Consider the following 26,699-nt stretch of genomic DNA (forward strand, 5'->3'; position numbering starts at 1 on the left):
ATTATTATATAAGCAGGCTATCATGTGAGCATAACAATACAAATACAAAACTTTGTTGTATGGAGATGAGGTGACAAGTGCAGTTTTAATTATGGACATTGCGGGACAAAGGCAGGAGAAAAGGATGTCACCCAAAGCCAAAGCCATATGAATGAGTACTGGAATGGAGTGTGGGAACCAGAAAGGAGATGTGATGAATTGGCCTTCATGAGGCTTGGGAATTAGCTAGTGTTATAATGTGTGTAGTGTGTCAGGAAACCACATTCTCTGTTCAACCCACTGCTGATGGACTGGAATCTGTGGATACACTGTCATGCCCTGCTTCCAAAACATGGACATGGATAGTTTTTGTGGGTTTTTTTGGGCTATGTGGCCATGTTCTAGAAGAGTTTGTTCCTGACATTTCAACTGCATCTGTAACTAGCATCTTCAGAGAATGCTGGCATGGAAGTGAGTGGGGTGTACACACACACACACACACACACAGTGTGACTCTGAGTAAGGAGGAGTGATTTCCATGTTAATCTGTGTATTGTTCTGTTGTGAATGGCAAATTTAGTAGAAAAGTTTGGCTACCAGTTCTGAAAAACACTAAAATCAAGACCCAGCAAATGCACATGAAAACCACCCAAGGTCAGGGGTTTTCCCAGCAAACAATAGATCACTAATTAAATAGACACAAGTCCTCTTTGCACAGCCTTCCACCCTGAGGCTTTGCCATTCACAACAGAATAATACACAGATTAACATGGAAATCACTCCTCCCTACAGTGGGTCACACATATATATCCATCCCACTCACTTCTCTGAAGATGCCAACCACAGATGCAGGTGAAACGTCAGGAACAAACTCTTCTAGAACATGGCCACTTAGCCTGAAAAATCCACAAAAAAGTATGGATGCCAACCAGGAAAGTCTTCAACTTCACATGGACAGGGACTCTGACTCAGAGACTGAGGCAGTGGACACTGCTGCTGAACCAGAACAGAAGAAGCTTCCAGAGCCACATCTCGGATACATACCAGAGTGCAGTACCAGATCTGGCAGAGTCCTGCCCATTCAGATAAAGAAGACTACTCACCCCTACCCACCTTCACTGTGGAGTCAACAAAGGAATAGTTTGAGAAGATCTCAGAGGATTTATAGGAAGCAAAATTTAATTAGGCAGCAGCCGCATTGAGCTACTGATCTATAAATTCCCAGCCCTATGCCCGCAGGAGTTGTCAGAGATTACCTGACCTACCTGGCTCACCACTGTGTTCCTGGGCTCTGTGCTTGACCTGGACTGTGTTGTTGATTCTGGATACCATTTCCCTGACTTGGACATTGCTGAATTCTCTTGCCAGACCTGACACTTGTGAATGAACTCTGTGACTTAAGGCTTTTGTGTATTATGGGGCTGTGCACACCGGCCATAAAGGCTGGCCTGGGGGCAGAGTCAGGGGTGGCGTCCTCATGACCCATGCCCCGACTCTGCCCTCATGGCACCATGATGCTGCATGCTGCACCACAAGACACATGGCATCACGGTGCTCCTCTCGTGCTGCATCCACATGATGCAGTACCTAAGGAGCACTGTAAAGCCATGGTGCCACAGCTATCACGCCCTTTGCAGGTTGCAAAAAGGAGCTGCTTTTTGTGGCTCATTTTGGTGCCCTGGAAAGGACAGTGTGGTTGCCGCAGCCCCGATCTGGGGAAGTTAGAGGCAGCTGCAGGCTGCCCCTTCAGGGACAGTCTGCACAGCCCCTAAATAAATTAAGTCCTGAATTGTAAGTTGGTCTGTTACTTTGCTTGCTCATTAGCTGGTGCTGCTGGTCTATGCTATCAGCTGTGTAACAATTAGCCTTTTGCTGGTTTCCTGAGCTATGTCTGGGATATATATTCCAATTCTGCAATATTTCTTTCCAATTTTCCTTTGTAGTTTTTTTTGATGAAGGACCACTGTTCTGAGGTCCAAGATGGAATGCCCACAAAGACTGAAGTGTCATGCAACTTGTTTTTTTGTTTTTCCACACAAGTAAATGTGTATATGATTTTAAGCAGATATGTTTAGTCTATGAAGGTCCCAAAAGTTTCCTGTTTTTATTAACTGCTGTCAAGCCAACTTTGGCTTATGGCAACCCTGTGAATGAGAAACCTTCAAATCACCAATAGCAACAGCCCTCCTTCGAGCTTGCAGATGCAGGGCCATGACTTCTTTGATCAAGTCTATCCAGTCTATCAGTAAAAAGCATACTGACTGTTGTGTATGTAAAAATGAAATTGACTGAGCTTCTTTATTAATCAGGAAGCTTTTAAAATGTTCAAATGAAGTAAGTTAGAAAACAATTGGGACAAATTTCATAACTGCACCATGTCTCCCAAATTCTGTTAGCTCACCTGGTGGGCCTTGGATGAGTGTATATGGATTTGTCAGAGCTTGCAAAACAGCTTGATGTTGGCTGGGGTTGAGCCGCCTGGAGCTTTCTGGAAGATCAAAACTTCTGCGTGCCAAGAGACTGGATTTAACTGCTACACAAGTTTAAAACAAAAACAAAAAAAGTTATCAAATAGATATTGCAACAGGCTTTTCAAGACTAACCTGTGTTCACACATTCAAATGTGAAACAAAATAGAAAAGAATTGTTATAAGCCTCAGGAGTTGATCCTGTCATTCTGTAGCAACATAGAGCAGAGCTAGGGAACTATATGGCATTCCTGATGTTCTTGGACTGCAGCTCCCAGTGGCCACAGGCCCATTGTCAATGGCAAAGAACAATGGGAGGTGTAGTTCAACAATATTTGGATAGTTACCTGTATCCCAGACTGGTCTCAGAGCATTAGGACTAGCATTCAAGAAACACTAGTCAGTCAGCTCTATGAACCTAACTGCATATATTTGGAAACAACTGCTCTTTAGGAAGAAAAATACAATTTCTTTGTTTTTAAATGATGCATAAACTTATTATATTAGAACAGGGTTGGAGTAGATGGTCTTGGAGTGTCTTCCATCTCTATGATTCTATAACTATTGTAAGTTTCAATGCCACAGCCTACAATTTGTTTCCACTTACGTTTTTTGGGAATCTGATGGCCAAGAGCTATTCCCTTGGTAAGCTGAGTTGCATGTTCCAGTTGCCAAATTGCCTTCTCCTTCCGTCTGTGGAGAAAAGAAGTGGAGAGGGGTAAAGAAACCACTTTGAAGAAACAAGACAACACAAAGAGTGGTGCAATGCTGGCATTCAATGAAACTTTACTGATTGATCAGTCAAAGTTTGGGGTGATTGCCATCAAATTTTGGAGTGTGGACAAACTTATTCACCTATACCATTCTTCCAGTGCCACACTGCAGAATTAATGCAGTTTGATACCACTTCATGGCTCCATCTTACAGAGTCTTGGGATCTATAGTTTGTTGTGACACAGGGCTCTATGACAGAGAAGGCTAAATACCACAAACTTACAAATCCCAGAGTTCCATGGCATTCAGCGAAGAGGTGTCAAACTGCATTAATTTTGCAGTATATATGCAGCTAGTTTGTTTGTTTGTAAGGGATTTATCTCTCAAAATGGGATTCAAGGCAATTGTGATTGGAGGTTCCAGACATTGTTGACAACAGCTAACTATTATTTATCCAGACCATTTCAAAATTGAGGGAAGGACTTAATGATACAAATGGTATACTCCTAAGTGTTCTGTCAGTGAACACTGCAATAATTTATATATTTTCATGTTTTCCCCACCATTTATATATCACTTTTCACTTTAATAATGCCAAAACAGTTACCTCTTCTGTCTAAGAGAGCAATGAAATCGCAACAGGAGAATAAAAGGCAGGGTTACATCCATACTGTGGAGAGCAAATCATCGGAACAACTATCTTGCTATGAACTTTTTATTATCTAAGGGTATTACTGCACTATATATTACTTGCATACCATTTTTAATTGGCATGGTATCCTACAAAAGCTTAGGGGTTGTAGTTTGGTGAATTTTCTGGCAACAGGCATTATTTTGTGGCTCCCCAACAGAGAATCCTTAGGCACCTTGCACCCATATACTGGAAGGAAGGCAGGATATAAGTAAATGAAATAATAATGAGTCTCTCACCAAACCACAGATCCCAGGGTTCTGTAGGATGGAGCTATGACAAACAAACATACTATCAAACTGTTACTGCTGTGTAGTGCGGAAACCCCCAATGTGGAACAAAATGAAAAATTTAATATGGAAAGGGGGAAATGGGGAAGAATGAAGCTGAAATATGATTCTGAACCAGACTTACACATCAGGCAGCAACTTTGGGATGAGCTCCACAGTGAACCTGGAAGACTCCTGGGTGACCTCAACAGGGATGTTTTCCATGGACATGAAATGGATGGAGAAACGCACCATCGCTTCACCACGCTGATCAGATTTGTCATTGCTTTCAAATTCCTCTGTACACCCATGAGCCACCCAAGTGTAAGTAGCTGGGTCCACCAGCAATTTGCCATCCTTGCAGTTTTGTTTGGTCAAGCTCAGCTGTTGGAAGTTGTGGCTAAGGATCTCCACGCTATTCTGGATTCCATTAGGCTTCAGGTCTGAAAGACGGATGCAGAGGTAGCAGTAGCTGAAATCCACTTCAATGGCACACTCTTTCAGGAACTCCTTAGTGAAGGAGATGGTCCCCTGGAGCTGGCCTTTCTTCGTTCTTTTCTTCTCCCAGATGATCTTGACATCCTGCAGGACAATGGAGTCATTCTCAGCCACAGCACATGAAGCTGCTTCCATGTCAGAAAGCGGCAGCCAGATTTTGCGATACTCAGAGGCATCCTTATATTTCTCCTTCGATGATTGGGTAGCAAATTGGGAGAAGCATTCAATGGGTTTTTCTGAGTGCTCTAGACACACATCAAAGCCAGGAGTGATGGTCCACAGCTGCACAAATGGCACCAGGAAACCCCGCTGGACATCTGTGGTGAGCTGGAGGTGCAAGACATCCCCACCACTGAGTTCCACTGACAGTTCCACATAATGCAAGCACTTGCTCCTCTTAATTCTCCCTGTATGTCTCAGCTGCATAATATGACCCTCCTCAAGGAGGAAGAGCACCTTTTCATATTCTTGGTTTCTGACAGCAGCAAGAACATCACACCAGACTGCTGCATTAAAGACGGTGACCCTCTTGTCCTGAAGCAAGGATGACGTCAAGATGTGCTTCTTTAAGGTCACCATGGAGTAGACCCTTCTCCTCCATGCCAGCTTTATACTCCCCTGTTCCTCAATGAAAAATGGCTGTGCCACAAGCTGGAGAGCTCTATAGTTAATGAGCTGAAGGTCAGGAAGGGTCTCCTTGTTAAAAGGAAACAAGACTTTGAAGTTCTTGGCCATCTCTTCAACGTTCATAACAAAGGCCATCTTCTGCTGGACCTGACATTTCAACTGAGCTGCCATCTCCAGGGAGTGGGCCTTCTTTTCATATGCAGCTGCCATTGCATTCTTCCGGTTGAAATCATAGCAAAGGAACTCAATATCCTCTGGAGAATACTGTACCGGCTCCTTCAGGATCAGAGAGAGGATGTGTCGCTGGAGCACGACATCTATGTAACGCCGGATGGGAGAGGTGGCCCAGGTGTAAGAGTCCACATGCAAGGAATAATGACCTACTTTGGACTGAACAGATGAGTTGGAACGTAAAAAATAAGAGCGACTCAGAAGTTTCCGGAATTCCAGGTTCACAGGGGCCAGTTTGGGATGAATGTCATCTGTTGCAATCAGGTCAAGCATCTTGGGAATGTCACCGACACTAGCAGCAGACTTCAAATGTTCCCATGTTGAAGCCAAGAGTACAAAATTATTACTGGTCTCCATGTGGACTTCAGTAGTTGGACCACCGAGATGGTGTGAGAGGTGGTTGGACAATGGGATTATGTCTCTGAATTTGTTTCTCATCTGAGTCATTTGTTGGGGGTTGGGCTCCATCTGGCAACGCAGAGGGATGATACTTCTGGTGGAATCCTGGCTGGTGAGGAACTCTCCCACAGAACTGTTGAACAAGATCATAAGCTCCTGTACCATCTGGTGGGAACATCTCTGACCCAGAGGACAGTCTTCATCCAGTTGCTCATAGTAACAGTCTTCATGGAGTCTGGCCTTCCGGTGGACTTGGGAGAAATGATAAGCAACTGCAATACAATCCTTCAGGGTGTCGAAGTGAAGTGATGGTGCCTCTGTCCTGTAATAAGTCTTAATTATGTCTTCAGCCTCGTCATAGGTCAGCTGGAGATCTGAACGGATTGTGGACAGAGTAAAGTAAAGTTTTGTCATCTGGTCATTCTTTTTATCCACTAAGACAAAAAGAGAGATCACATGGCGCTCTTTCTGTGGAAGGAGACTGCAGAGGTCTTGGCTGAGCTCAGGTGGAAACATGGACACTGGCTCCTTCCCAGGAACATAATAACTAGTTCCCCGGTTCTTGGCTTCTGTGTCTAGAGCACTGCCTTTGGGGATGACAGAGGCCATGTCAGCAATGTGGATTCCAATCTCATATTTCTCACCTAGATCTCTAATACTGATGGCATCATCCAGATCTCTAGCACCTGGGGGGTCAACCGTGAAGGTTCGGTAGGTCCGACAGTCTTTCCGATTGGCTTTCACAGAAGTGGTTTTATTGGAAGTGAATTTGGCCACCTCCTTGAACACTGCATCCGGGTATTTTTGAGGCAGGCTGCACTCAATGTCAAGGATCTGTAGTCCTTCTTCCAGTGTTGAAGCCACAGGAAGGACCTGCATAACAATCCCCAAAGGAAAGTAAAACCCCTCCCGCCACTTGATGACCTGGACCACAAAGAGGCATTTCTTCTTGTCCTCTTGGGTTATCGTCTTGCGACTCTTCAGCTTGATCTTCCCTTCTTGGTCTACCCGGCGGATGGGAATGATGTTTCGTTCATCTTTCAACCCCGGAACAAAGATTTTGGTGACTGAACGGTCAATGGGGATCATGACACGTAGATCATAATCATCCACTGAGCAGATAAAGATACGGTTCCTATCAGCTGCCTTCATCACACCCACCACTTTCCCATGGAGACTTCCTTCGGGTGTAGCCTTGTTCTGCAGGATCTCCACCAAGACTTGGTCACCAGAGAAAGCCATCCCACAGTTAACCCGGCCTTTGATCTGGATGTTCAGGGCAGGAGAGTCGTCCAGAGAGAAGGCAGAAGCTCGATCAAAACTCTCCTTCGTGAACTCGCAACGCTTGTAGATGTTGGGACACTTACGCAGATACTCCATCATGGTCTGTGGGGAGTAGCTAGTGTACTCCTGCCTACTGCCTTTGAGGTCAGACTCCTCGGACCTCACGTTTATCAGGCCTTCATCTGAGACAGTCACCACCAAATTGTTGCTCTCATCCAGAAGCTCCTGCAATATGGGATCATCAATATTCAAGCTTTCTGCCTCAGAGAACCATGAGTCTGTATCACTCCCATCTTCCTCAGACTTCGGGCTCTCCCTGTTCCAAGTGGCCTGGTCACACACAGCCTGTCTTATCTCCTCCAGGGTAAGAGTTTCAGGAGCCATGGTTCTGTGGTCAATGCACTCCCTGATGAAGCCTTTCCAGACCTTGCTGCATCGTCCGTAGGAACACAAAGCCACTGCATCCCCAACAACGATGACCTGGGACTGGGCCCTCGTCATGATGGTGTTCAACACACGTGAGTCATTGAAGAAGTCCAGGTTGGAGGAACTGATAACGCTGAGGCTTTCCCTGCTATGCACAGTGCTGATGATAATAACACGGAATGTTTTCCCTGTTAAAATAGCAAGGGAGAAAAAAGTTACAGCTTAGACCACACAGGGCTACCAGGACTGTTTTGTGACCCCTTAAGTCTTTCCCAAGTTCTCCAGTGCCTTTAAAAAGGATTAAAAATTACACCATCATTGCTGCAAGCCTACAAGAAAGCAAATTCATCTTTACAATAGCGTGTTGCTGTTTTTTGTTGCCATCCCCCCTGCTGATCCTATCATGAGTGTTGGACTAGGATTCTGGGAGACCAGGGTTCAAATCCCTGCTCAGACAAGGAAACCCACTGAATACCTTGAGCAAGCCACACTCTCTCAGTTTAAGAAGAGGGCAATGGTAATCCCTCTGTGAATAAATCTTGCAAAGAAAACCTGAAGATGGGTTCCCATTAGTTGGACTCTAAGGTGCATACCAACAACATCCCACTCCCGTCTTCACTTTTGGAGACCGATGACAACCCTTGGCAGGTCCTTGGGGCAGAAAATGGCCCCAAATTTCCAGAGCTTGCATGCCCCTTTTACAGACCAACAGCTCCCCCATGAAGCAACATGGCAGAGCTGGCTGAATGAGACTTGCCCATAATTTCTCTAAATAAAATGTGGAGAAAAGGCTGCCTGTAGAATGAAAGGAATTTGTCTCAAAAAGATATCTGGCACTGTTGTGTTTGCAAGCCAAGGAATCATTTTTAAATTCCTAGCTGCCAGAGAAAGATTTTTCAGTTTGATAAACCCAGATAGGTGAGGTAGGGCAATTGTCAAATTCCTTAAGGGTTAGCATCTATTTTTCAGGTGCCCAGCTGGGCAAACACTAGAATCTTTCCAACCTTGTATCCACATTTTTAAGCTGTTGATGTCCTTTCTGTAAAAGAGTTGTCAGAAGCTGCCCAAAACAGAGTAGAACAGCCTGTGTCAGATAGCAGGGCAGCAGCAATGGCTTTATCCCAAAGGCAATTGTGAGAGAGAGGAAAGGAGAAAACAGGTGAGTAACAAATAAGGCAAGTTCCCAAGTGAGCACCACTTCCTTCAAAACATATACACCTCACTGGTGATGATGATGAATATTAATGTGATTCTGGACCTTTTGTTCTAGGCTTCCAGTACCGTAATTTAAATCTGTCACCACAAAACAAAGGCTATACTGTATGTGAATGCATGTGCAATATGAACAATTAAATTTCTTCACCAATTACAGGTTGAGTCTCCCGTATCTGGAATTCTGAAATCCAAAAGCCTCCAAAACCGCCCACATGAGTGGCCAAGACAGCAACAGCTTTGCTTGCTGATAGTTCAGTGCACACAAACTTTGTTTCATGCATAAAAGTATTAAAAACATTGTGTATAAAATTACCTTCAGGTTATTTAGATAAATGAATTTCATGTTTAGGCTTGGATCCCATGTCCAAGATATCTCATTATGTATATGCAAATATTCCAAAATCCAAAAATAAATAAATAAATAAATAATCTGAAATGCAGAACGTTTCTGGTCCCAAGCATTTGGGATACAGGAGACTCGACCAGGATGTAAGAAGCCAACCAGGATATGGGATGAAAAGAACCCTGACTCACATGGTTCTTGTGATCAAAAACTCTGCAAAGTAATGCAAAAGAAAAATAAAACCATCTTGACACACAGTCAGCCCTTCGTATCCATGGGGGTTCCACTGCAGACCTCCCCCCTCCCCGGTGGATGGCAAATCCTGTGGTACCTCTAGTCCTGTTGCCAATAGTGGCATGACGTGCACACAACTGCGTTAGTGCGGCCACATGCACATGTCACCATTGAGAATGGGGCAGCACTATCCACAGATGCTCCAATCCGCAGATAGGAAGGGCCAATTGTACTTGAGGGGGAAAAGGCTAACGACAGAACCCTACAATCTGGTGCCTCCCAGATGCGTTCAGACTACAATTCCCATCATCCCTGGCTGAAGGTTAGGGGAGTTGCAGCTCAACATGTCTGACAAGCACCAGGTGGGAGGGAATTGGATTATGGGACAGTGGTTTCCCTCCTTCCCTTTCCTCAGTGCTTTTCATAAAATACTAAAACATCTATGGTAGAAATAACACCATGTCCCTTCTTTGGATGAAAACACCATAGCGGATACCTGGGCAAATATACCAACCTGGCAGGTTTTCATCGCTCTCCACTGTCACATCTCCCAAGGACTTCTTCCTTAGCTCCTGCCTTAATGCCTTCACCTGGAGACAGAAAATGAAGCCAATGGTCAATAAACCAATGGTCATTGGAAGGCCTTGTGCAAATGTTGAAAACAGAGTTCCTGCATGGCAGGAGGTTGGACTGGATGGTCCTTATGGTTTCTTCCAACTCTACAATTCTATGATTCTAAGAGCATTATGCTGGAAGTGAAGTGGGAGGCGGGAAATACAAGACAATATTTCTCATACTGATCATTATCCTTCTTTCAATAGCTCATTCTTCCCCAATCTCCAGGTAGGCTCCAGATGCATTCTAGGATGTAAATTTTTTCCCCAGATTCCATTTTCCTCTCATCTTTGTTTCATATCAGGCTACAAAACTAAGAGTCTCAACAGTGATTTCATAGTCTAAGTACAGCCATAAAGCACTTGTTTTATATCAGTGCTATTAATAATGGTAGTTTATGGACCAGTGCACATCCACAAGCTGTTGATTACTAGTCTGCAGCAACCTTCCAGCAAAGAAAGAAAGAGTTGTAACCAATGGGCACAGATACAGTACCAGTCCCACACAAATTAAGAAGAAAAACTACCAGTCTCCCACATCAAATAATGTCACTTACTGGGAGAAAGGTGGGATATTAATTTATTTATTAAATGGGATAACCTGACTGCTGAATACTGTGGCATCAGTTCTGTACCTTGCCAGTGTGTCTGCTCACTCTCCCATTGGGCAATGTCTAAGACAGAGTTTCTCTTTCTGCAGTCCCAGTGAATCAAATGGTACATTTAAGGCACTGATGCATAATTGTCTGTCATCCAAGAATCAGGAACTGCAGGGCTGGACTCCTGCTGGTTAGTTCCAACTACAGAAGGACCACTGAATCAAATGTTCAATCATGTGTTGACACACAGGTGATCAAATTAATTCAATGGCTCTACTCTAGTTATGCCTAACAATAGGATTCTTGGTGTTGGTGCTAACTGCATTTGAGTTGATCTCAACATATGGCAATCCTGTAGAGAACATATCTCCAAGATTCCTTGTGGTTCACTGCTCTATTTAGGTTCGGACCTCCTTAATAGAGTCCATCCATCTACCATGTGGCCTCCCTCTCTTTCTACTTCCCTCCACCTTTCCCAGCATTATTGTTTTTTCACGCCTTCTCATGATGTGGCCCTAGTACAACAACCTCTACTTTATCATCTTGGCTTCCAGGAAGATTTCCAGCTTGTCCTGTTTAAGGACCCATTTGCTTGTCTTTTTGGCTATCCATGGTATCCTCAGCACTATGCTCCAGCACCACATCTCAAATGAACTGGTTTTCTCTTTATATGCTTTCTTAACTGTACAGCTCTCACATCTGTACATAGTAATAAGGAAGACAATGGCTTGGGCAATTCAAATTCTTGTACTTGTATATCTTTACTCTTTATAGCTGCCTTCGCCATTCTTAGTCTTCTAATTTCTTGACTGCAGTCCCTGTTCTAATCAACGTTTGATCCCAGGTAGAACTCTTTTACTATTTCTATTTCCTCATTGTTTAGGTTGAATTTGTGTTGGTACTAACCCATGTAAAATGGGTTGAACTCTTTTTAATGCAACCATGAATTGATGGTGCCTGTTGCACAACAGTAAAAAATAAATAAATACGCATACATTTGCAAGGGAATTTATACAGGTATATGACATCAACAGGATTATAGGTAATGTGTTTTATTCCTGAACTGAAATTCACATTTTATATATACATGTGTTTGTGTGCATCCCCCACTTTGTGCATTTATTTGCCCTATTTAACCAATTTATGTGTGCATGTATAAACACACGTATCCCTTATCCGGAATTTCAAAATCCAAAGTACCATATATGCTCAAATATAAGTTGACCTCATGCATAAGTCGAGAGCAGGCTTTGGGGTCAACATTATGGATTTTACCATGGCCCATGGATATGTCAAGGGTAAAACTTGGAGGCTCCTTCGGTTTATATGTGTGCATATGGTAAAAAAGACTCCCATTGGGGCTTTTTCCTTCATCGTTTCAGCTTTCGTTTCAGCCAGATTTGCAGGTGGAAAGGGGACTCTTAAACAAACAGCAAAGCAATCAATCACTTAAGACTCTTTCTGCTTGGCTCCAGAGAGAAATAAACTCCTCTCTGCACCAAATGGGGAAATCTGAAAAGAGCTGCTATCACATTACCACAATGACCCATAAATAAGTCGACCTGGGATTTGGGGGTCAATTTTTGGGCATAAATTTTTAGACTTATAGACGAGTATATAGGGTATTCCAAAATCCAACATTTCTTGAGCTACGACACAAGTAGCATAATATGTGCCTGTACTGTACTTCTGAGGCTATAGAGACATGGCTGGAGAGAGATGTTAGGATCTTGAAATGGCTTAAATCCATGCCTCCTGCCAATTCACAGATCCTCAGTCTCTCTCCAGTTTCATTATGTCTCATGATGTGTATGCAAATACAGGGATTCCAAAATCTGAAAATATCAAAAATGCAGAACACTTCAGGTCAAAAGCATTTCAGATAAGAGATACTCAACATGTGTGTCTGTCTGTCTGTCTGTCTGTCTATCTATCTATCTATCTATTCTCTACTATGCACCTTTATTTGCAAAATTTACCCAATTTATGTCTGTGTGTGTGCGCACGTATTTCCCCAATTTGTGCGTTTATTTGCACAATATAACCTATTTTTTTATTTATGCATAATTGGAATTATATGAACCAACTGAATTAGATGAACCAACTATTTTTCATTTCATTCCAATTATGCACATATTAAAAATATGGCACATTATTTTGGGTACACTTGAGTTCTTGGAAATTCGGCCCTCAGAGAAACTTGAGGTGTATATTTTCTTGTAACCGTTCTTAAGTGGTGCAAAAATGCTGCTTTTATCTAGTAGACAACAAAATTTCTTCACTACTCTAGACATATTGGAATATTATTCCCATCATTCTTAGCCAATATGGCATGCTGTGGTCTAAATTCATCCAAACAAGGCAGCTGGAGAGAGACCTCTGATGCAAAATCTTAAAATTCTAGTCGCTTTCATATGGGAGAACCCACTTTGTTGAAGTTTACAGCTGAACTCTACTGATTACTACCAGCTAAAGAAAACCCACTGAATCAGCAGTTGATTGGCACATGAACAAGAAAAAACCCACTGATTCAAAGAGCTTAATTGGGACTAGACAGAGAAAATGTTGACTCAACTGTAATGGAGTGCTGGAGGATATCATGGATTGCCAAAAAAAGACAAATGGGTCCTAGAGTAAATCAAGAATGAGCTTTCACTAGAAACCATAATGACTAAATTGAGGCTATTGTATTTTGGAGACATCATGGGAAGGCATGGTTCACTGGAAAAGATGATAATGCTGGGAAAAGTAAAGGCAATAGGGGAAGTGCCACAGCTGTTCTGAGTTTGCAAGACCTAAGCAGGATTGTTAATAGTAGATGCTCTTGTAGGTCTCTCACTCATAGGATTTTGCCATAAGCAAAAGCCAACTTAGCAGTAATCAACCAAACGAAGTACTGTATATGCTCATGTATAAGTCTAGAAATTTAGGTTTAAAAATTGACTCAAAAAACCTGACTTATCCATGGGTTAATGTAAGTACTGTACTTTAATTCTTTTTTTTTAAAGGGAACCATCCCCTGGTGAAAGGCAAGAGTATAATCTGTCGTGGAAGCATTGACCCTACTTTCTGCTTTCTCATCCATGAAGCCTTTAGTATGGGCATAAACAGTTGTGCCTGTTGAATTTGTTCTTTGGCATTGTTTTCTTTCCTTCATCCTTTACATCCTTTGTTACATGCCCCTAAGTTTTACCCTCAACTTATCCATGGGTCATATCAAAATCAATCATTTTGGCCCCAAAACCAGTCCTTGACTTATACATGAGGTCGACTTATACTCGAGTATATACAGTAGTTAACAATATTCAAGTTTTGTTGGGATGAAATAGGATTCAGACTTGTGACCAAAGCAAACTCCTGTCATTGCCCACAACAACTGAGCCCCATGGACTTGTTAATTTACCTGCATGCCATGGGAGACCACACAGATTCTCTTGAGATCCCGTTCTCCCCATTCATCTGGCCATCTCTGTTTGATCTCTTCCAATTTCTCAATGATTTCCCTAATCTCCAAGTTGTTAAGCCAAGATGTCATAGACATGTCCCTCTCAGGGGAGCCAGCGACATGGCAGAACATGAGCGGGTAGGATTCTGGGTGAGGAGGCACATTGCCCTTGGCGCAGATGGCATCTCCCTTGCCAACGTAGAAGTGCCTGGAGACAAAGTCAATGATGCTGGGAGTAGAGCGGTAGTTCTCATTGAAGATGATTCTGCTCCTCAGGGCCACCTCATGTTTCTCCTTCTTGTAGTACCGGAAGAGGCGGTTGAGTAATGTGTGATCAGCCCACTGCTCACCCTCCCGTAGACAGGAAAGTTTTGGGGTGACCTGCATGTGGTCCCCTGCTAGGATGATGCGGGTCTCCAAAGTAGCAAGGGAGAGAGGGACCAGAGCTTCGCACTCCAACATCTGGGCAGCCTCATCAATCAAGATGTGGCTGAAATAGCCAGCAGTTAGCCCAAGTTCCAGGGAGAGCATACAAGTGGTGATAATAATGCGGTACTGGTCCAGTTCTTTCTTAGTGGGGAGGCGAAAGGAATCCCGGTTTGGGGAAAGGCAGCAATACCGCAGCGTGATTGGGTCTGTGGATTTCACACAGTGGCCACTGTATTTGATCTGTAATGGAATGGCCTCAGGATGTCCTGATGTGACATAGTCATGGAAATAATCATGGATGTAGATATCAGCAGCACTGTGGGGGAAAAGGAGTTTATTTGTGGTATCCAGCCTTTATATGTTTTTTTGTTCTGAGTTAAAACTGAAGGAATGCTTTACAATTATTATTTTATACCTTGACTAGGTGAAATGTGGACCCTGGGGGCACATATGGCCCCAAAGGACCTAACTCTGTGCTGACCACTTGTTGTTTTGTGTCTTCAAGTTATTACCAACTTATGGTGACCCTAAAGTGAACCTATCACAGGGTTTTCTTGACCAGATTTGTTCAGAGGGGGCTTCCTTGGAGGCTGAGAGTGTGACTTGTTTCCATGAATCACCAGGGATTCGAACCCTTGTCTCCACACTCCACGCTCAAAGCACTTCAGTCAAACTTCAGTCACACTTTTTACCTGTTTACCTATAGGGATTTAAAAAAAAAAAAGCATGGCCTTTGTGGGCCTACAACAGGTCAAGGGTTGAAAATGGGGCAAAATGGCTAATCAAAGCCTCTAGAGGTTGCAATTGGCAGTTTGTATGGCTGGTCCTTAGCACCTCCAGTTAAAAGGGAGCAGGTGATATGGCAGACCCTTCTGTACGCAAAACCTTGCAATGCTGCTGGGGCCAGATAATGTATATAATATTCACTCAAGGGGTGAGTACTTATGCAACCAACACAGGCCAGTTTGTTATTGTTGGTGACTTGGGTCCGGTACAGATGGGCAGGAAGTGATGGCGAGATGCAGCCCCTTTCTGCCCTGGATAGTTGCTGCTGCAACCATACAGGCACAGCAACGATCCGCTCTGAAAAGGAGCCACAAAAAGCAGCTACTTTCACGCTGCTGCCAAGGCACCATTAGCGCCCAGGAATGGCGCGGTAAAGTTTCTTCTGCACTGCCCCATTTAGAGGCAGCGCACAAGGCACGTCATCGGTGCACATGATGTGTGGCCATGGGCATGTCCAAAATGGTGCTGGGAGAGCATGGAGCATGCCGATGCTCCACGCTCCCCAGCCCTAATTTTGGCCCCAGCCTGCTGCAAAGTGGTGGTCTGTACTGGGCCTTGGTTTCTGTAGAACAATTTTAAAAATGCCCACCTTCACACTGTTGAATATTCTGTATAAGTCAAGTAATCAGAATATCAATGAAATCTATTCACGTTCCATGTAGTAACACAATAAAATATGAAAAATCAAAAAGGAGTGAATGCTTCTACAAGGCATTACAACATCACACTAAAGGAGGAGATAATCTGCTCGGGTAAAAAGCAGTTTCCTATGTTCTTATACCTTTGGGGCAGGAATGGGAGAAATGTGGTCTTCCAGATGTGGTTGGACTAGAACACTCATAATGATTGGTTTTGCTGGCTAGGGCAGATGGGAATGGCAGTCCAAATGTATCTGAATTCCACATATTCTTCACCCCAACCCCCTCCCCTTTACTACTACAATAATAAAAGAAAAAGAAAACTATTCCTTGGACACAGGCTGAATGACCACAACACAGCTTATCTATTGGGTTTTTTAAACGTTGTGGTTTGTGTGTGCCTTCAAATAGTTTCCAACTTATGGTGACCCTAAGGCAAACCTATCACAGGGTTTTCTGCGGCTGAGAGTGTGTGACTTACCCATACTCAACCAGTGGGTTTCCATGGCCGAGTGGAGGAATCGAATTCTGATCTCCAGAGTCATTATCACTACACAGTGTTGGCATTTGATGTTTTTAACTGGCATTATTTTTTTTATAATGTAACTGCTTTTTAATTCTTGTATGTTATGGATTTTTAACTAGGTTTGTTTTAACTGTTGTAAACTGCCTTAAGTTCCAAACTGTGAAAAAGATGGGCTAACAAGAAGACAACAGCACTGTTGTTCCCCTACCTCTAACAACAACAACATGTTCCTCTGGAGAACACATAGCTCTTCAGATATTGGACCCCAACCCCACGATCCTTCACCTGTGGATATTCTGGCTAGGGCTAATGGGAGCTGTAGCTCCAGCAGCATCTGCGAGTTTCACACATTCCCCAACCCTAAACCTCCCCAATAGTAACTATATATATAAGAACAACAATTCCCTCAACTCAGCTGACCTGTTGGTGTGGGTGCAGATCAGCACTCGTGTTCCTGGCTGCTTGATGATCTCCAGGGTTGCCATGGCCAAGGTAAAGGTCTTCCCAGTTCCAAAAGGTCCATAGATCAAGAGAGGAGGCACTTGCCGGATCCTACCAGCCACTTGTCCAATGATGAAGGAGAGGGCTTGGTTCTGCTTGGCATTCCCACGGTGCAGCAATGGCAACAGACCCTGCCTGGGGGGTTGTGGGATAGAACATGTGGCCACATCCGGTAGGACCAGCCGCACATCACAGAGCTTGTCGACAGCATGATGCCACTTCCGGAAAAAAAGCTGATTGATCTGGAACTGGACCTCCACCTGGAGGGACATGTCTGCTTTGAGGCCAAGCTCAAAGCAGCAGCGCCGAGGCAGAAGAAGCCAAATGCTTCTGTCAGTGATGTTGCTACTCTCCACGGAGACTTCAAAGACACGGTTGTTAGTGGGTGGGTCTGGGGCCAGGAAGGCAGTATTGACAGAGCGGTGTAGAAGGCGGCCTTCCTCAGAGTCCTGGGTCAGAGAGTAAGGGGTGGTGATTTCAGCATAGAGTTCCCCTTGGGGAGCACACTTCATCCCCATGAGAGGGATTGCCATCATCTGTCGAAGGGAAAGGACCACTTGCAAGCTGAGCCTATGTCAGAAGAGAAGAGATAATAATAATAATAAATTTTATTTGTATACCATTTTTCCCTAGATCAAAACGGTTTACAGACTTTAAAACTATTAAAAACATCTCATAAAAATATATAAAAACAAGTAATACAATTATACAAACACAATCATTCATAGGGTAAGGCAGAGAATCGATGGCATCAAGAGCGCTCAACTTCATTCCTCGGGGGGAGGGAAGGCTTGGCAAAAAAGAAAGGTTTTAAGCCTCTTTTAAAATGTTTCTAGGGGGGTCATGAGACGGAGCTCCTCGGGGAGACTGTTCCAAATCCGCGGGGCAGCCACTGAAAAGGCCGTCTGGGATGTGGAGACATATTTGGAAGATGGAATCTCCAACAGATTCTTCCCGGATGTTCTGAGTGTTCGGGGCGGATTGTGTGGGGAGATGTGGTCCCTCAAGTAACTCGGGCCCAAGCCATGTAGGGCTTTATAGGTAATAACCAACACCTTGTATTGTGCTTGGAAGCAAATGGGCAGCCAATGAAGATTTTTCAGAATGGGTGTTATATGGTCAAACCTAGATGCCCTGGTGACCAATCTGGCTGCCATATTTTGTACTAACTGTAGCTTACGAGCTTGGTACAAGGGTAGCCCCATGTAGAGCGCATTACAGAAATCTAAGCAAGAGGTTACCAGAGCATGTACCACGGTTTCAAGGTCCCTTTGGCCCAGGTAGGGTTGCAGCTGGCGTATCAACCGAAGTTGATAGCAAGCACTTCTGCCCGTCGCATCTACTTGAGATGTCAAATGCAGGGATGAGTCCAGAAGTACTCCTAAGCTGCGAACTTCGTCCTTCAGGGGAAGTGTGACCCCATTCAGGACAGGTGGATAAATTTCCTGACCCAGGAGTCAGCAAAAGAGATGGAAGGAGCAAAGATGGAGGGAAAGAAAAAAGATGCAGAACTGAGTCAGCCTTATCCAAAATACTTGGGACCATGTTTTCGATATTGGATTTTTTAGAATATTTGCATATATGTAACAAGATATCTGGGAGTCTAGCCCCAAGTCTAAAAAGTTCATTCCTCTTTCCTATACACATTATACACATAGCCTGAGGGTAATTTTATACGTAATATTTTTGGTAATTGTGTACATGAAACAAATAACTTTATCAGACAAGCCCCTTTTAGAACGCAACAAGCCCATTCCAGGGCCTGTCCGATAAAGTTCAAAGTCTGTGTTCATGAACCATTAGAAAGCAAAGGTGTCACTAGCTCAGAAGTTTTAAATAAAATAAATAAAATAAAATTTTTATTTTTATACCGCTCCTTCCAAAGATCAGGGCGGTTCACAGTAAAATAGCAACAATACAAAAACCAACATACATTAGTATAAAAATACATACAATAAAAATAACAATAACTAAAAGCCCCGTTAGCCGATCCTCTTGCTCTTAAAGAGGGATGGAGGTCTGGATGGACTTTACTCGGGGAATGCAGACTGAAATAGAAAGGTTTTCAAGTCCCTTCTAAATTGAACTTTGGACATTTTGGATTTTGGAATTCTGTACAGGAGAAACTCAACCTCTGATCGAAAATGCATGGAGACCAGAGACATTCATGTCCATCCCTCCTACAACACAATTACACTTTATATCATGGAATAGCCTGAAGGAGACCAAATATGGTGAAAATGTCCCCCATATCACCCAGAGGGCTTTTTGAGACATAGCATTTAATTTTCATTTCTGGGGGGGGGGGGGGGAGGCTTAAGGCCACAAAAAAGACTATGGGGTAACATGCGCTCCTCACGGTGTACTTTTTCCACCCCCAATTTACATTAAACAAGAGGCAAAATGTGGCCCTCCTGGCCTAGAATGTTCAAGCAGGCTTTCAATGTGTAATTATTTCCAGGGAAGATGAGAGTATGTTGAAGCTTTTGTATGCTTTTTAATGATTTGATACTGTTTCAAACTATCCTTTTAATGTGATGAATTTAATTCTCTTTTAATACTCACTTAGCAATCAGCGCTCGTTGCGCCTCCTCCTCCCTGAACAGGAAGTTGTGCATTTGCTCACGATAGTTCAATGGGGTGATCGGCTGGCCCTGAGCATCCCGCTGGAAATCCAGCGCCAGCGATGGGGCCTTGTACTTGGCCAGCAGCTCCAACTCGTCGGCGGTCCGCTCCACGCCAGGCACCACCACACGGTTGCCGCTGTGCCAGCGCTCAAAGTCCACAAAATGGCTGCTATGTTCCGTGGTCAGTTCCATACGCCAGGAGGAAGTTTCTTTTTGGCCAACCTTAGCCTGGAGTTTTCGGACCAAGACGGGGCGGCTTCCAACGTCGAACACTAGCCACTGTTCATAGACGCCAAAAGTGTGACACTCCATGAACACCCCTACTTCGACCGCAGCTCCTGGCCGAGTCTTGAATCTCTTTCCTGAGGCATAAGTAAGGCCCAAATTGTGTCCATCTGCTGCTAGGGAAAACGTTGCCCCTGGGACTCTTCTCAGCAAGGCCACGTGAACCAGTGGCTTCTGAAATTGGAGCAAAATAGCATGAGCAGCTTGGAAATGTGATTTTGTTGACTACAATGCCCAAAGTTCCTTGCCAGCCAATATAGCCACAGCCATGGCAACTCCTACCAATCTCTACAAATCACCCATGTATCTACCAAAATATATCACCCTGAAGTCCAGGCACACTACACAATTATAGCGCTATGCTTCTACTTCAACTGTCATGATTCAGTTTTATGGAATCATAGGATTTGGAATTGAGGAAAGCATGTTTAGAATTCTAAGCCAGAGAGTTCTAGTGCTAACCAAACTACAAACTCCAAGATTTCATATAATATTGCCAGAACTGTTAAAGTAAAAGATAGCACTATTAGAATTCAAAGATACAGCCCTGTTAGTCTGTAGAATCAGTATGTAGAGAGATCTTGTAGCACCTTTTGAGAATAACTGAAAGAAAGCAGTTGGCAGCATGAGCTTTTGTAGACTTAAGTCTGAAGACAAATGCATCTGAGGAAGTAGACTTAAATCTATGAAAGCTCATGCTGCCAACTTCTTTCTTTTAGTTAGTCTTACAGATCAAAAACCTAGAAACTGGTGATTAGGAAAGTGACTTTTTCTGGATTATGATTCCCAGCCACCACAGCTATGGTAGCAGAGTCCCCAAAAACACCACAGTTCTGCTGCAAAAAGCTCTTTCCTTGGATCCTAAAGAACCATCCCCGGACCATGTACAGTATCATGGATAAACACAGCAAGCAGTCTGCTCTAATATAAGGTAGCATCCTATGCATAATACACACAGAAAGCAAAATTTTCTTCCCTAGATTCATGCCACTGTGTGCAGAGCCATACCCATCATTTGCAAGAATCCAAAGAGAGGCTCCAGGATTCTGCTTTGCTCTTTTGGGAGCCATTTCCTCATCTTCAAGCTTACCTGGGAATGAACTGTGAAAAGCCAGCGGTAGCACATCTTCTTATCCTCTGACTGCACCCGCAGTGGCTGCTGACAGGTGACTATCACACCATCCACTTCCTCTGAAATCTGGTGAAAGAAGCAACATGTTGAGGCCAGGCAAGACGACCGATGTAACTAATTCTTTGCACCAAACTGTCCCTCTATGTATGGCTTCGTCTGACAAATCCAGGGCCAGTGGGGAAGTAAATTCACTCTGGATCTTTATCTGAACTTCAAAGAAGCTATGTAAGATGTTGAAGACTATCCCTCAAATAGCTTCAGCACCTTAAATACCTCCTGTTAAAGTTCAGCATAAAAAAAAACAAAGTGGATTCACCATGTCACTGAGATGGAAGGCACCACTGATTATATTTGTTTCATATTCCACACTTGCCAAATTATTCTGTAATTTCAAGACCAGGATATTGGACAAGAGGCTCTATCTAGATTTTGGGATGCCTTCTAGACTATGATACTAGCTATGCACCCTCACCCCATACGCGCATATGTTTATGTACTGCAGACAGACATCTTTGTCACTCTGCTTAAACAGCAACTTAGGGGAGAGAAACAGTCAGGGATTTTACAATTTAACATTTAGAATATTCTAAAATTTCAAATTCAGTTCAAGCCAGGAGTTGGCAACTGCCAGAGGGCCACATTTGCCCCCAGTTAAACTTGGAATGCCACCTTCTCCACAATTTTGCACATGGTCACAATCTTACCATGAGATGCCCTGGTGGTGCAGTGGTTAAATGCCTGTACTACAGCCACTCACTCAAAACCATAAGGTTGCGAGCTCAGTACCAGCAAAAGGTACTTGACTCAGGCTTGCATCTTTCCAAGGTCGGTAAAATGAGTACCCAGATTGTTGGGGGCAATTAGCTGACAATTGTAAACCGCGGAGACACTGTTAGTTCAGTATGAAGCGGTATATAAATGAAGCTGTTTGTTTTGTCTTACCCCCCTCTCCAATTTTGTTCTCGTTTTACAAAAATACCAGACTTCCTACATTCAGCCAGAAGTTTTTCCTCTTTAGTGGCCAACAACGTACAATTAAGACTTCGTTGTGGCTTTCTTGGTACTCCGCAACAAGCCGGTCCTGGTAAGAGAGGAGACCATCTTGCTTAGCAGACATCTTGTTCGTCTCTGCCACTTTGGCTCTCTGGATCCACTCCTCCAGCTCTTCAATGGAATGGGCCTTGGCACAGTTTTCTCCGTATTCACACAGATCAGCTCTGGAGAGAGAAACCCACCCCAATGCAGTTATTCATGGGTAGGAAGCTTAAGGGTTTTGAGTCACAAGTGGTATTCACATCAGTTCTGCCAGTGAAAGATAGAGGACTACACAGGAACAGGAAGATAATAAAAGTGAATGACTGGCTACATAGATGGTATTCACCAGTGGTTCCCAAACTTTGGTTCTCCAGGTGTTTTGGATTTCAGCTCCCCGAATTTCTGATTGTTGGCCAAGCTGGACATCAACTTCTGGGAGTCAATGTCCAAAACACCCAGAAGAACAAAGTTTGGGAACCACTGATATAGACAGAAGAAGTTTGTCTTCTGGGACCACAGTATTCACTTCATTAGAGGATTACTGGCTACAGATGGGCTGCACCTCACAAATTCTGGGCAGAAATTAGCAAGATGAAATTCAGTAGTGTGCAAAATGTCATGTAAAATTCTACATTTGGGCTACAAAAACCAAATGCAGAAGCATACCCTTAAAAAGACATTTCAGACTAATGACTCAATTTATCAGCTGGAAAAATATCACTCCTCTAAGACCAGTGTTAGCTTTTAAACAGTTTCATCAGTACCCCCCCCCCCAAAAAAAAAAAAAAAACAGCATAAAAAGGTGATCCAAACATGACTCCCAAAAGAATTGGGAGTGTCAGAATAAAACTTCCAATCATCATCATCATCATCATCATAAAATATTTTTTTATATCCCGCCTCTCCCTTCCGGGATCTAGGTGAGTAACAACAGTCCAATAAAACAGATATACAGACAATAATAAAATTTCCCTAATCCCCTTTACCCTACCTCCTCCTGCTAAAATTGCACATAAACATTAAGATACAATACAATATCCCCAGTACAGTGTATTTAGTTACAAATTTTGTAACTAAGGATCGACACAGGTCGAATTATTCCAAGAGACCATCAGGAGAGGTGGTGAAAGAGTGAATGGATCAATTTGGTTAATTCAGCTGGAGGTTAGTCTAGAAAGGCCCACTGGAAGAGACCCACCTTTATCGCCTTTTTCAATGCCTCCAAAGATGTAATATGGCAGATCTCTTCCGGCAGGTCATTCCATATTTTAGGAGCGGCAGCTGAAAAGGTCCTCTGGGATGTCACCACCCTATTTTTGGTGCCGACATGGCACTTTTGGACCATCTGTTTTGGGCCTCACTTTCCCCCGTATCCTTACTAAACAACCAAGCAAAAGCAAAGCATATGCTTTCTCAGAAACTAACAGTTTCCCACAAGTGTGTTCACCTGAAACAAGGCTTGTGCACCTTACACTTCTCATTGACAAGGCTGGGAATACTAAAAGCCTTTGAGAGAAGACGTCCACATATTGTACATGACTTGTTATTACAGAAAAGAGCAAGTTTTCACCAGCCCAGCTCTTAAGTGTGCCAAATTGTTAGGAAACTGGCTTGGATAACAGGGATGGAAAATAATCTCTGCACAGGATTTTCTATCAATGAACACAAGTACACTCATCCCTCCATATTTGCAGATTTGATTATTCACGGATTTGATTAATATGTCTCTCTAGGAATCTCGAAGTCATCCAGTGCAACTCTATGGTCAACTTGAACTAAAAGCTGTACTGAAAGACCTAGAGATTCCTAGAGAGAATACTCTACCAGGCGTTTGTAGCTCCTCCAGTGCAGTTCTATAGTCAGTGTCTGTCGGATGTTGACCACAGAGTTGAATTGGAGGACCTAGGGATTCCTAGAGAGGTGTCCTCTCAGGTAAAAACATGATGTTTTTGTTATTTGCAGTTTTCCCATATTTACAAGGGTTTTGTGCCATTAACCCAAATTTTTATTCCAAATAAGGACCCTGTTGTCTATGAATGAGAGCCAGCTTGGTGTAGTGGTTTCAGTGCTGGACTAGGACTCTGGGAGGCAAAGGCTCAAATCTCCAGTTGGCTATGGAAGCCCCAGTGGATGACCTTGCGCAAATCACACTTTCTCAGCTTTTGAAAAAGGTAATGACAATGCCCCTCTGAAAAAAATCTTGCTAAGAAGACACCATGATAGACTGATCTGAGAGTTTGCCATAAAGTCAGAAACAACTTAAAGGTACACAACAACATGACTATGAATGATTCTGGTGAGCCCTGATCTTGAAAAACTTTCAATTCCTATGAAAGCAGAAATAAGTTACAGGAACTGTCTAACTTACTGGCTGCAAAGCACAAAGCCCTTTGGGTTGTATGGAGGGGCACGATGAGTCCACTCAACTATGGAGTCTGTGGTGATCAGCTGTGCATGCTCCAAGGAGGAACAGTGGTTCTCAAAGCTCTCCTGAGAGTCACACGTCACCAGGCACACTCGGCAATAGAACCGGACTTTGGGCCGCGAATCTTCTTCTACTGGTTTACAGTCCACAGGTGTGTACAGGAGGTCTATGCGTGCCAGGCCATGGCTCTGCTCTGCCTCCCAGACTGCCAGTTCCACATCACTGTGAGCACAGTAGCACCGACGAAGAGTGCGATTGCATGGCTTGCCTGCAGAGATGTATTCACAGTAAATGAATTTTTTCATGGCTCCAGGACGGGGGCGGATTTCCGTGTACTGCTCCTTCATCTTGCCATTGGTGACCACGTGGACCAAAAGTGCTTCCCAGTGCTTCTCGCAAGTCCGGACAGAATCCTTAGTGGAAATCCTTTGGGGAGTCCGGTAAAAACAGGTTTTGCAGATTTCCTGGAAATGGCCTCCAAATTCACTACGGATCTTCTCTGAGATGCTGGGACTAGGAGGCTTGGTGAGGCTGCTTGATAAGCTGCTGCTCTGAGCCCTCTGCAAGAGCATCTTGAGAATGTGCCTCTCCATGTTGTTTTTCCGTTCAAAGGTCCACACGATCACCTCCTCCTGGCTCCAAGCAAATGTGCAAAGGTTCCTGTGCTTTGTGCAACCCAAACCAGGGACGTAGTGCCTGCAGATGTCATAATGGGCTGGGCTTGGGAAGTTGGGACGCCTGCCGACCTTCCGCCACAGTTTCGCAGGTTCTCCCTTGCACCTGGCTAGGAGGATATCCATCATGCAGTGGTGCTCCACCTCCTTCAGTTGGTAGGTAATCTCGTTCTCCTGCAGACTGCATTTTGAGCAGGCCAGATACAAAGACAGCTGCTCTCGGAGGCCGTCCAGCGGCGTCTGAACCACCCCATTTTGATGGCGCATGGTCACAAAAGATCTGGTAAAACTCGCTCAGAGGGAGAACAAGGACTCCTCTGGATGTAGATGAGGATTATTGCATATGCACAGCAAGTGCCTCCTTTACCAAAGTCCTGGAAATCACAAAATCAAGGTCAATAAGAGATCTGAAATCCAACATTATATGTCTCTATAAAACTATTCATTAAAGCAAGTGTTGAATGAGACCCTCCACCCTCAGATCACACTTCTGTAGGCCCTGTAGGTACCTGCCAATTTTGCCAAAGCCATCCCCCACCAATTTTTTTCAGCATAATTTGTGAGCAAAAATAACACCAAAAATAATTCAAATCTCATCTGTCTCCCAAGCAGCTTTGGCATCAATAGGGAATTTTATCAAAGCATCTCATTCTCAGTGCACCCTCATCTCATTTCAAATACGCAAACATTTCCAGGAATGGCACAGTTACCCCACTGCAGCAAAACAAAAAGAAACCAAAATAACCTGCACAGTTTTTATTGATATAAGCTTTCATGATTAATTTAGGCCCTATACAGACTGGTCAAAATAAAGCTGTTTTGGGTCACTTTGGAGGTATGCTGTTTAAATGATATATGCATCCTAAGAGTCTGGAAGCCACGCCAAAGCCATGCTCCAGTCCTAAGGACTGGAGCACAGCTTTGATGCAGCTTCCAGACTTTTAGGATGCATGCATAATTTAAGCAGCATACCTCCAAAGTGACCCAAAGCAGCTTTATTTTGGCAGTCTGTATGGGGCCTAAGCTTCAGTCTACAAAAGCTTATGCCATAATTTATTAAACAGTGCTAGTCTTCAAGGTGTCACAGACCTCTTTGTACAGTTACTGGACTGATAAAGCAGATTTAGCCTATGAAGGAAAGTGCCAGAGAGATTGCATTGGGTGGAGTTGCTGGCTATCAAGAAGAGCTTTCAAGAAGAGAATTTTAAAGACCAGAGAATAATAATAATAATAATAATAATTATTATTATTATTATTATTAACCTTTATTTATAAAGCACTGTAAATTTACACAGCGCTGTACATGCAATCTTTTTAGCTAGACGGATCCCTGCCCCTCGGGCTTACAATCTAAAAAGACATGACACAGAAGGAGAAGGGAGTGGTGGAGGGAAAGGGTAAGAGGTCCAGCAGTTCCTCTCTACCTCCGAGGCCTGGACCAAGGCAGATGGACTGGAGGGAGGGCTTGGCTTCATAATGGTTGGTTAATCTTCTTCCAGGGAGGCCTCTTGGAGCTAGCCTGCCTCTCTAGTAGGATAATACATATAAAGTACATAGCAATACAGGAAATGGTTCGATAAAACAGGCACCAAAAGAACATCAAAT

The 26,699-nt window shown here is 43.7% G+C and overlaps 1 protein-coding gene across 1 annotated transcript in view; it reads right to left on the reverse strand.

Moving 5' to 3' along the window:
* Nucleotides 1-25,361, reverse strand: part of HELZ2 (helicase with zinc finger 2) — a 47,146-nt gene extending 21,785 nt beyond the window's left edge. The window contains exons 1-10 of the mRNA XM_089513524.1: nt 24,364-25,361; nt 21,994-22,177; nt 20,919-21,026; nt 19,482-20,002; nt 16,836-17,486; nt 13,995-14,781; nt 9,893-9,968; nt 4,267-7,774; nt 3,055-3,140; nt 2,381-2,512 (exon numbers count right to left, since the gene is read on the reverse strand). Of these exons, the coding sequence (XP_089369650.1) occupies nt 2,381-2,512; nt 3,055-3,140; nt 4,267-7,774; nt 9,893-9,968; nt 13,995-14,781; nt 16,836-17,486; nt 19,482-20,002; nt 20,919-21,026; nt 21,994-22,177; nt 24,364-25,361 (7,051 nt within the window). The remainder of the gene's footprint in view (nt 1-2,380; nt 2,513-3,054; nt 3,141-4,266; nt 7,775-9,892; nt 9,969-13,994; nt 14,782-16,835; nt 17,487-19,481; nt 20,003-20,918; nt 21,027-21,993; nt 22,178-24,363) is intronic.
* Nucleotides 25,362-26,699: the final 1,338 nt, after the last annotated feature.

This window comes from Sceloporus occidentalis, unplaced genomic scaffold, assembly GCF_023333645.1.
Source record: "Sceloporus occidentalis isolate IW3139 unplaced genomic scaffold, rSceOcc1.0.p SCAF_3, whole genome shotgun sequence".
In the NCBI taxonomy this organism is placed as follows: Eukaryota; Metazoa; Chordata; class Lepidosauria; order Squamata; family Phrynosomatidae; genus Sceloporus; species Sceloporus occidentalis.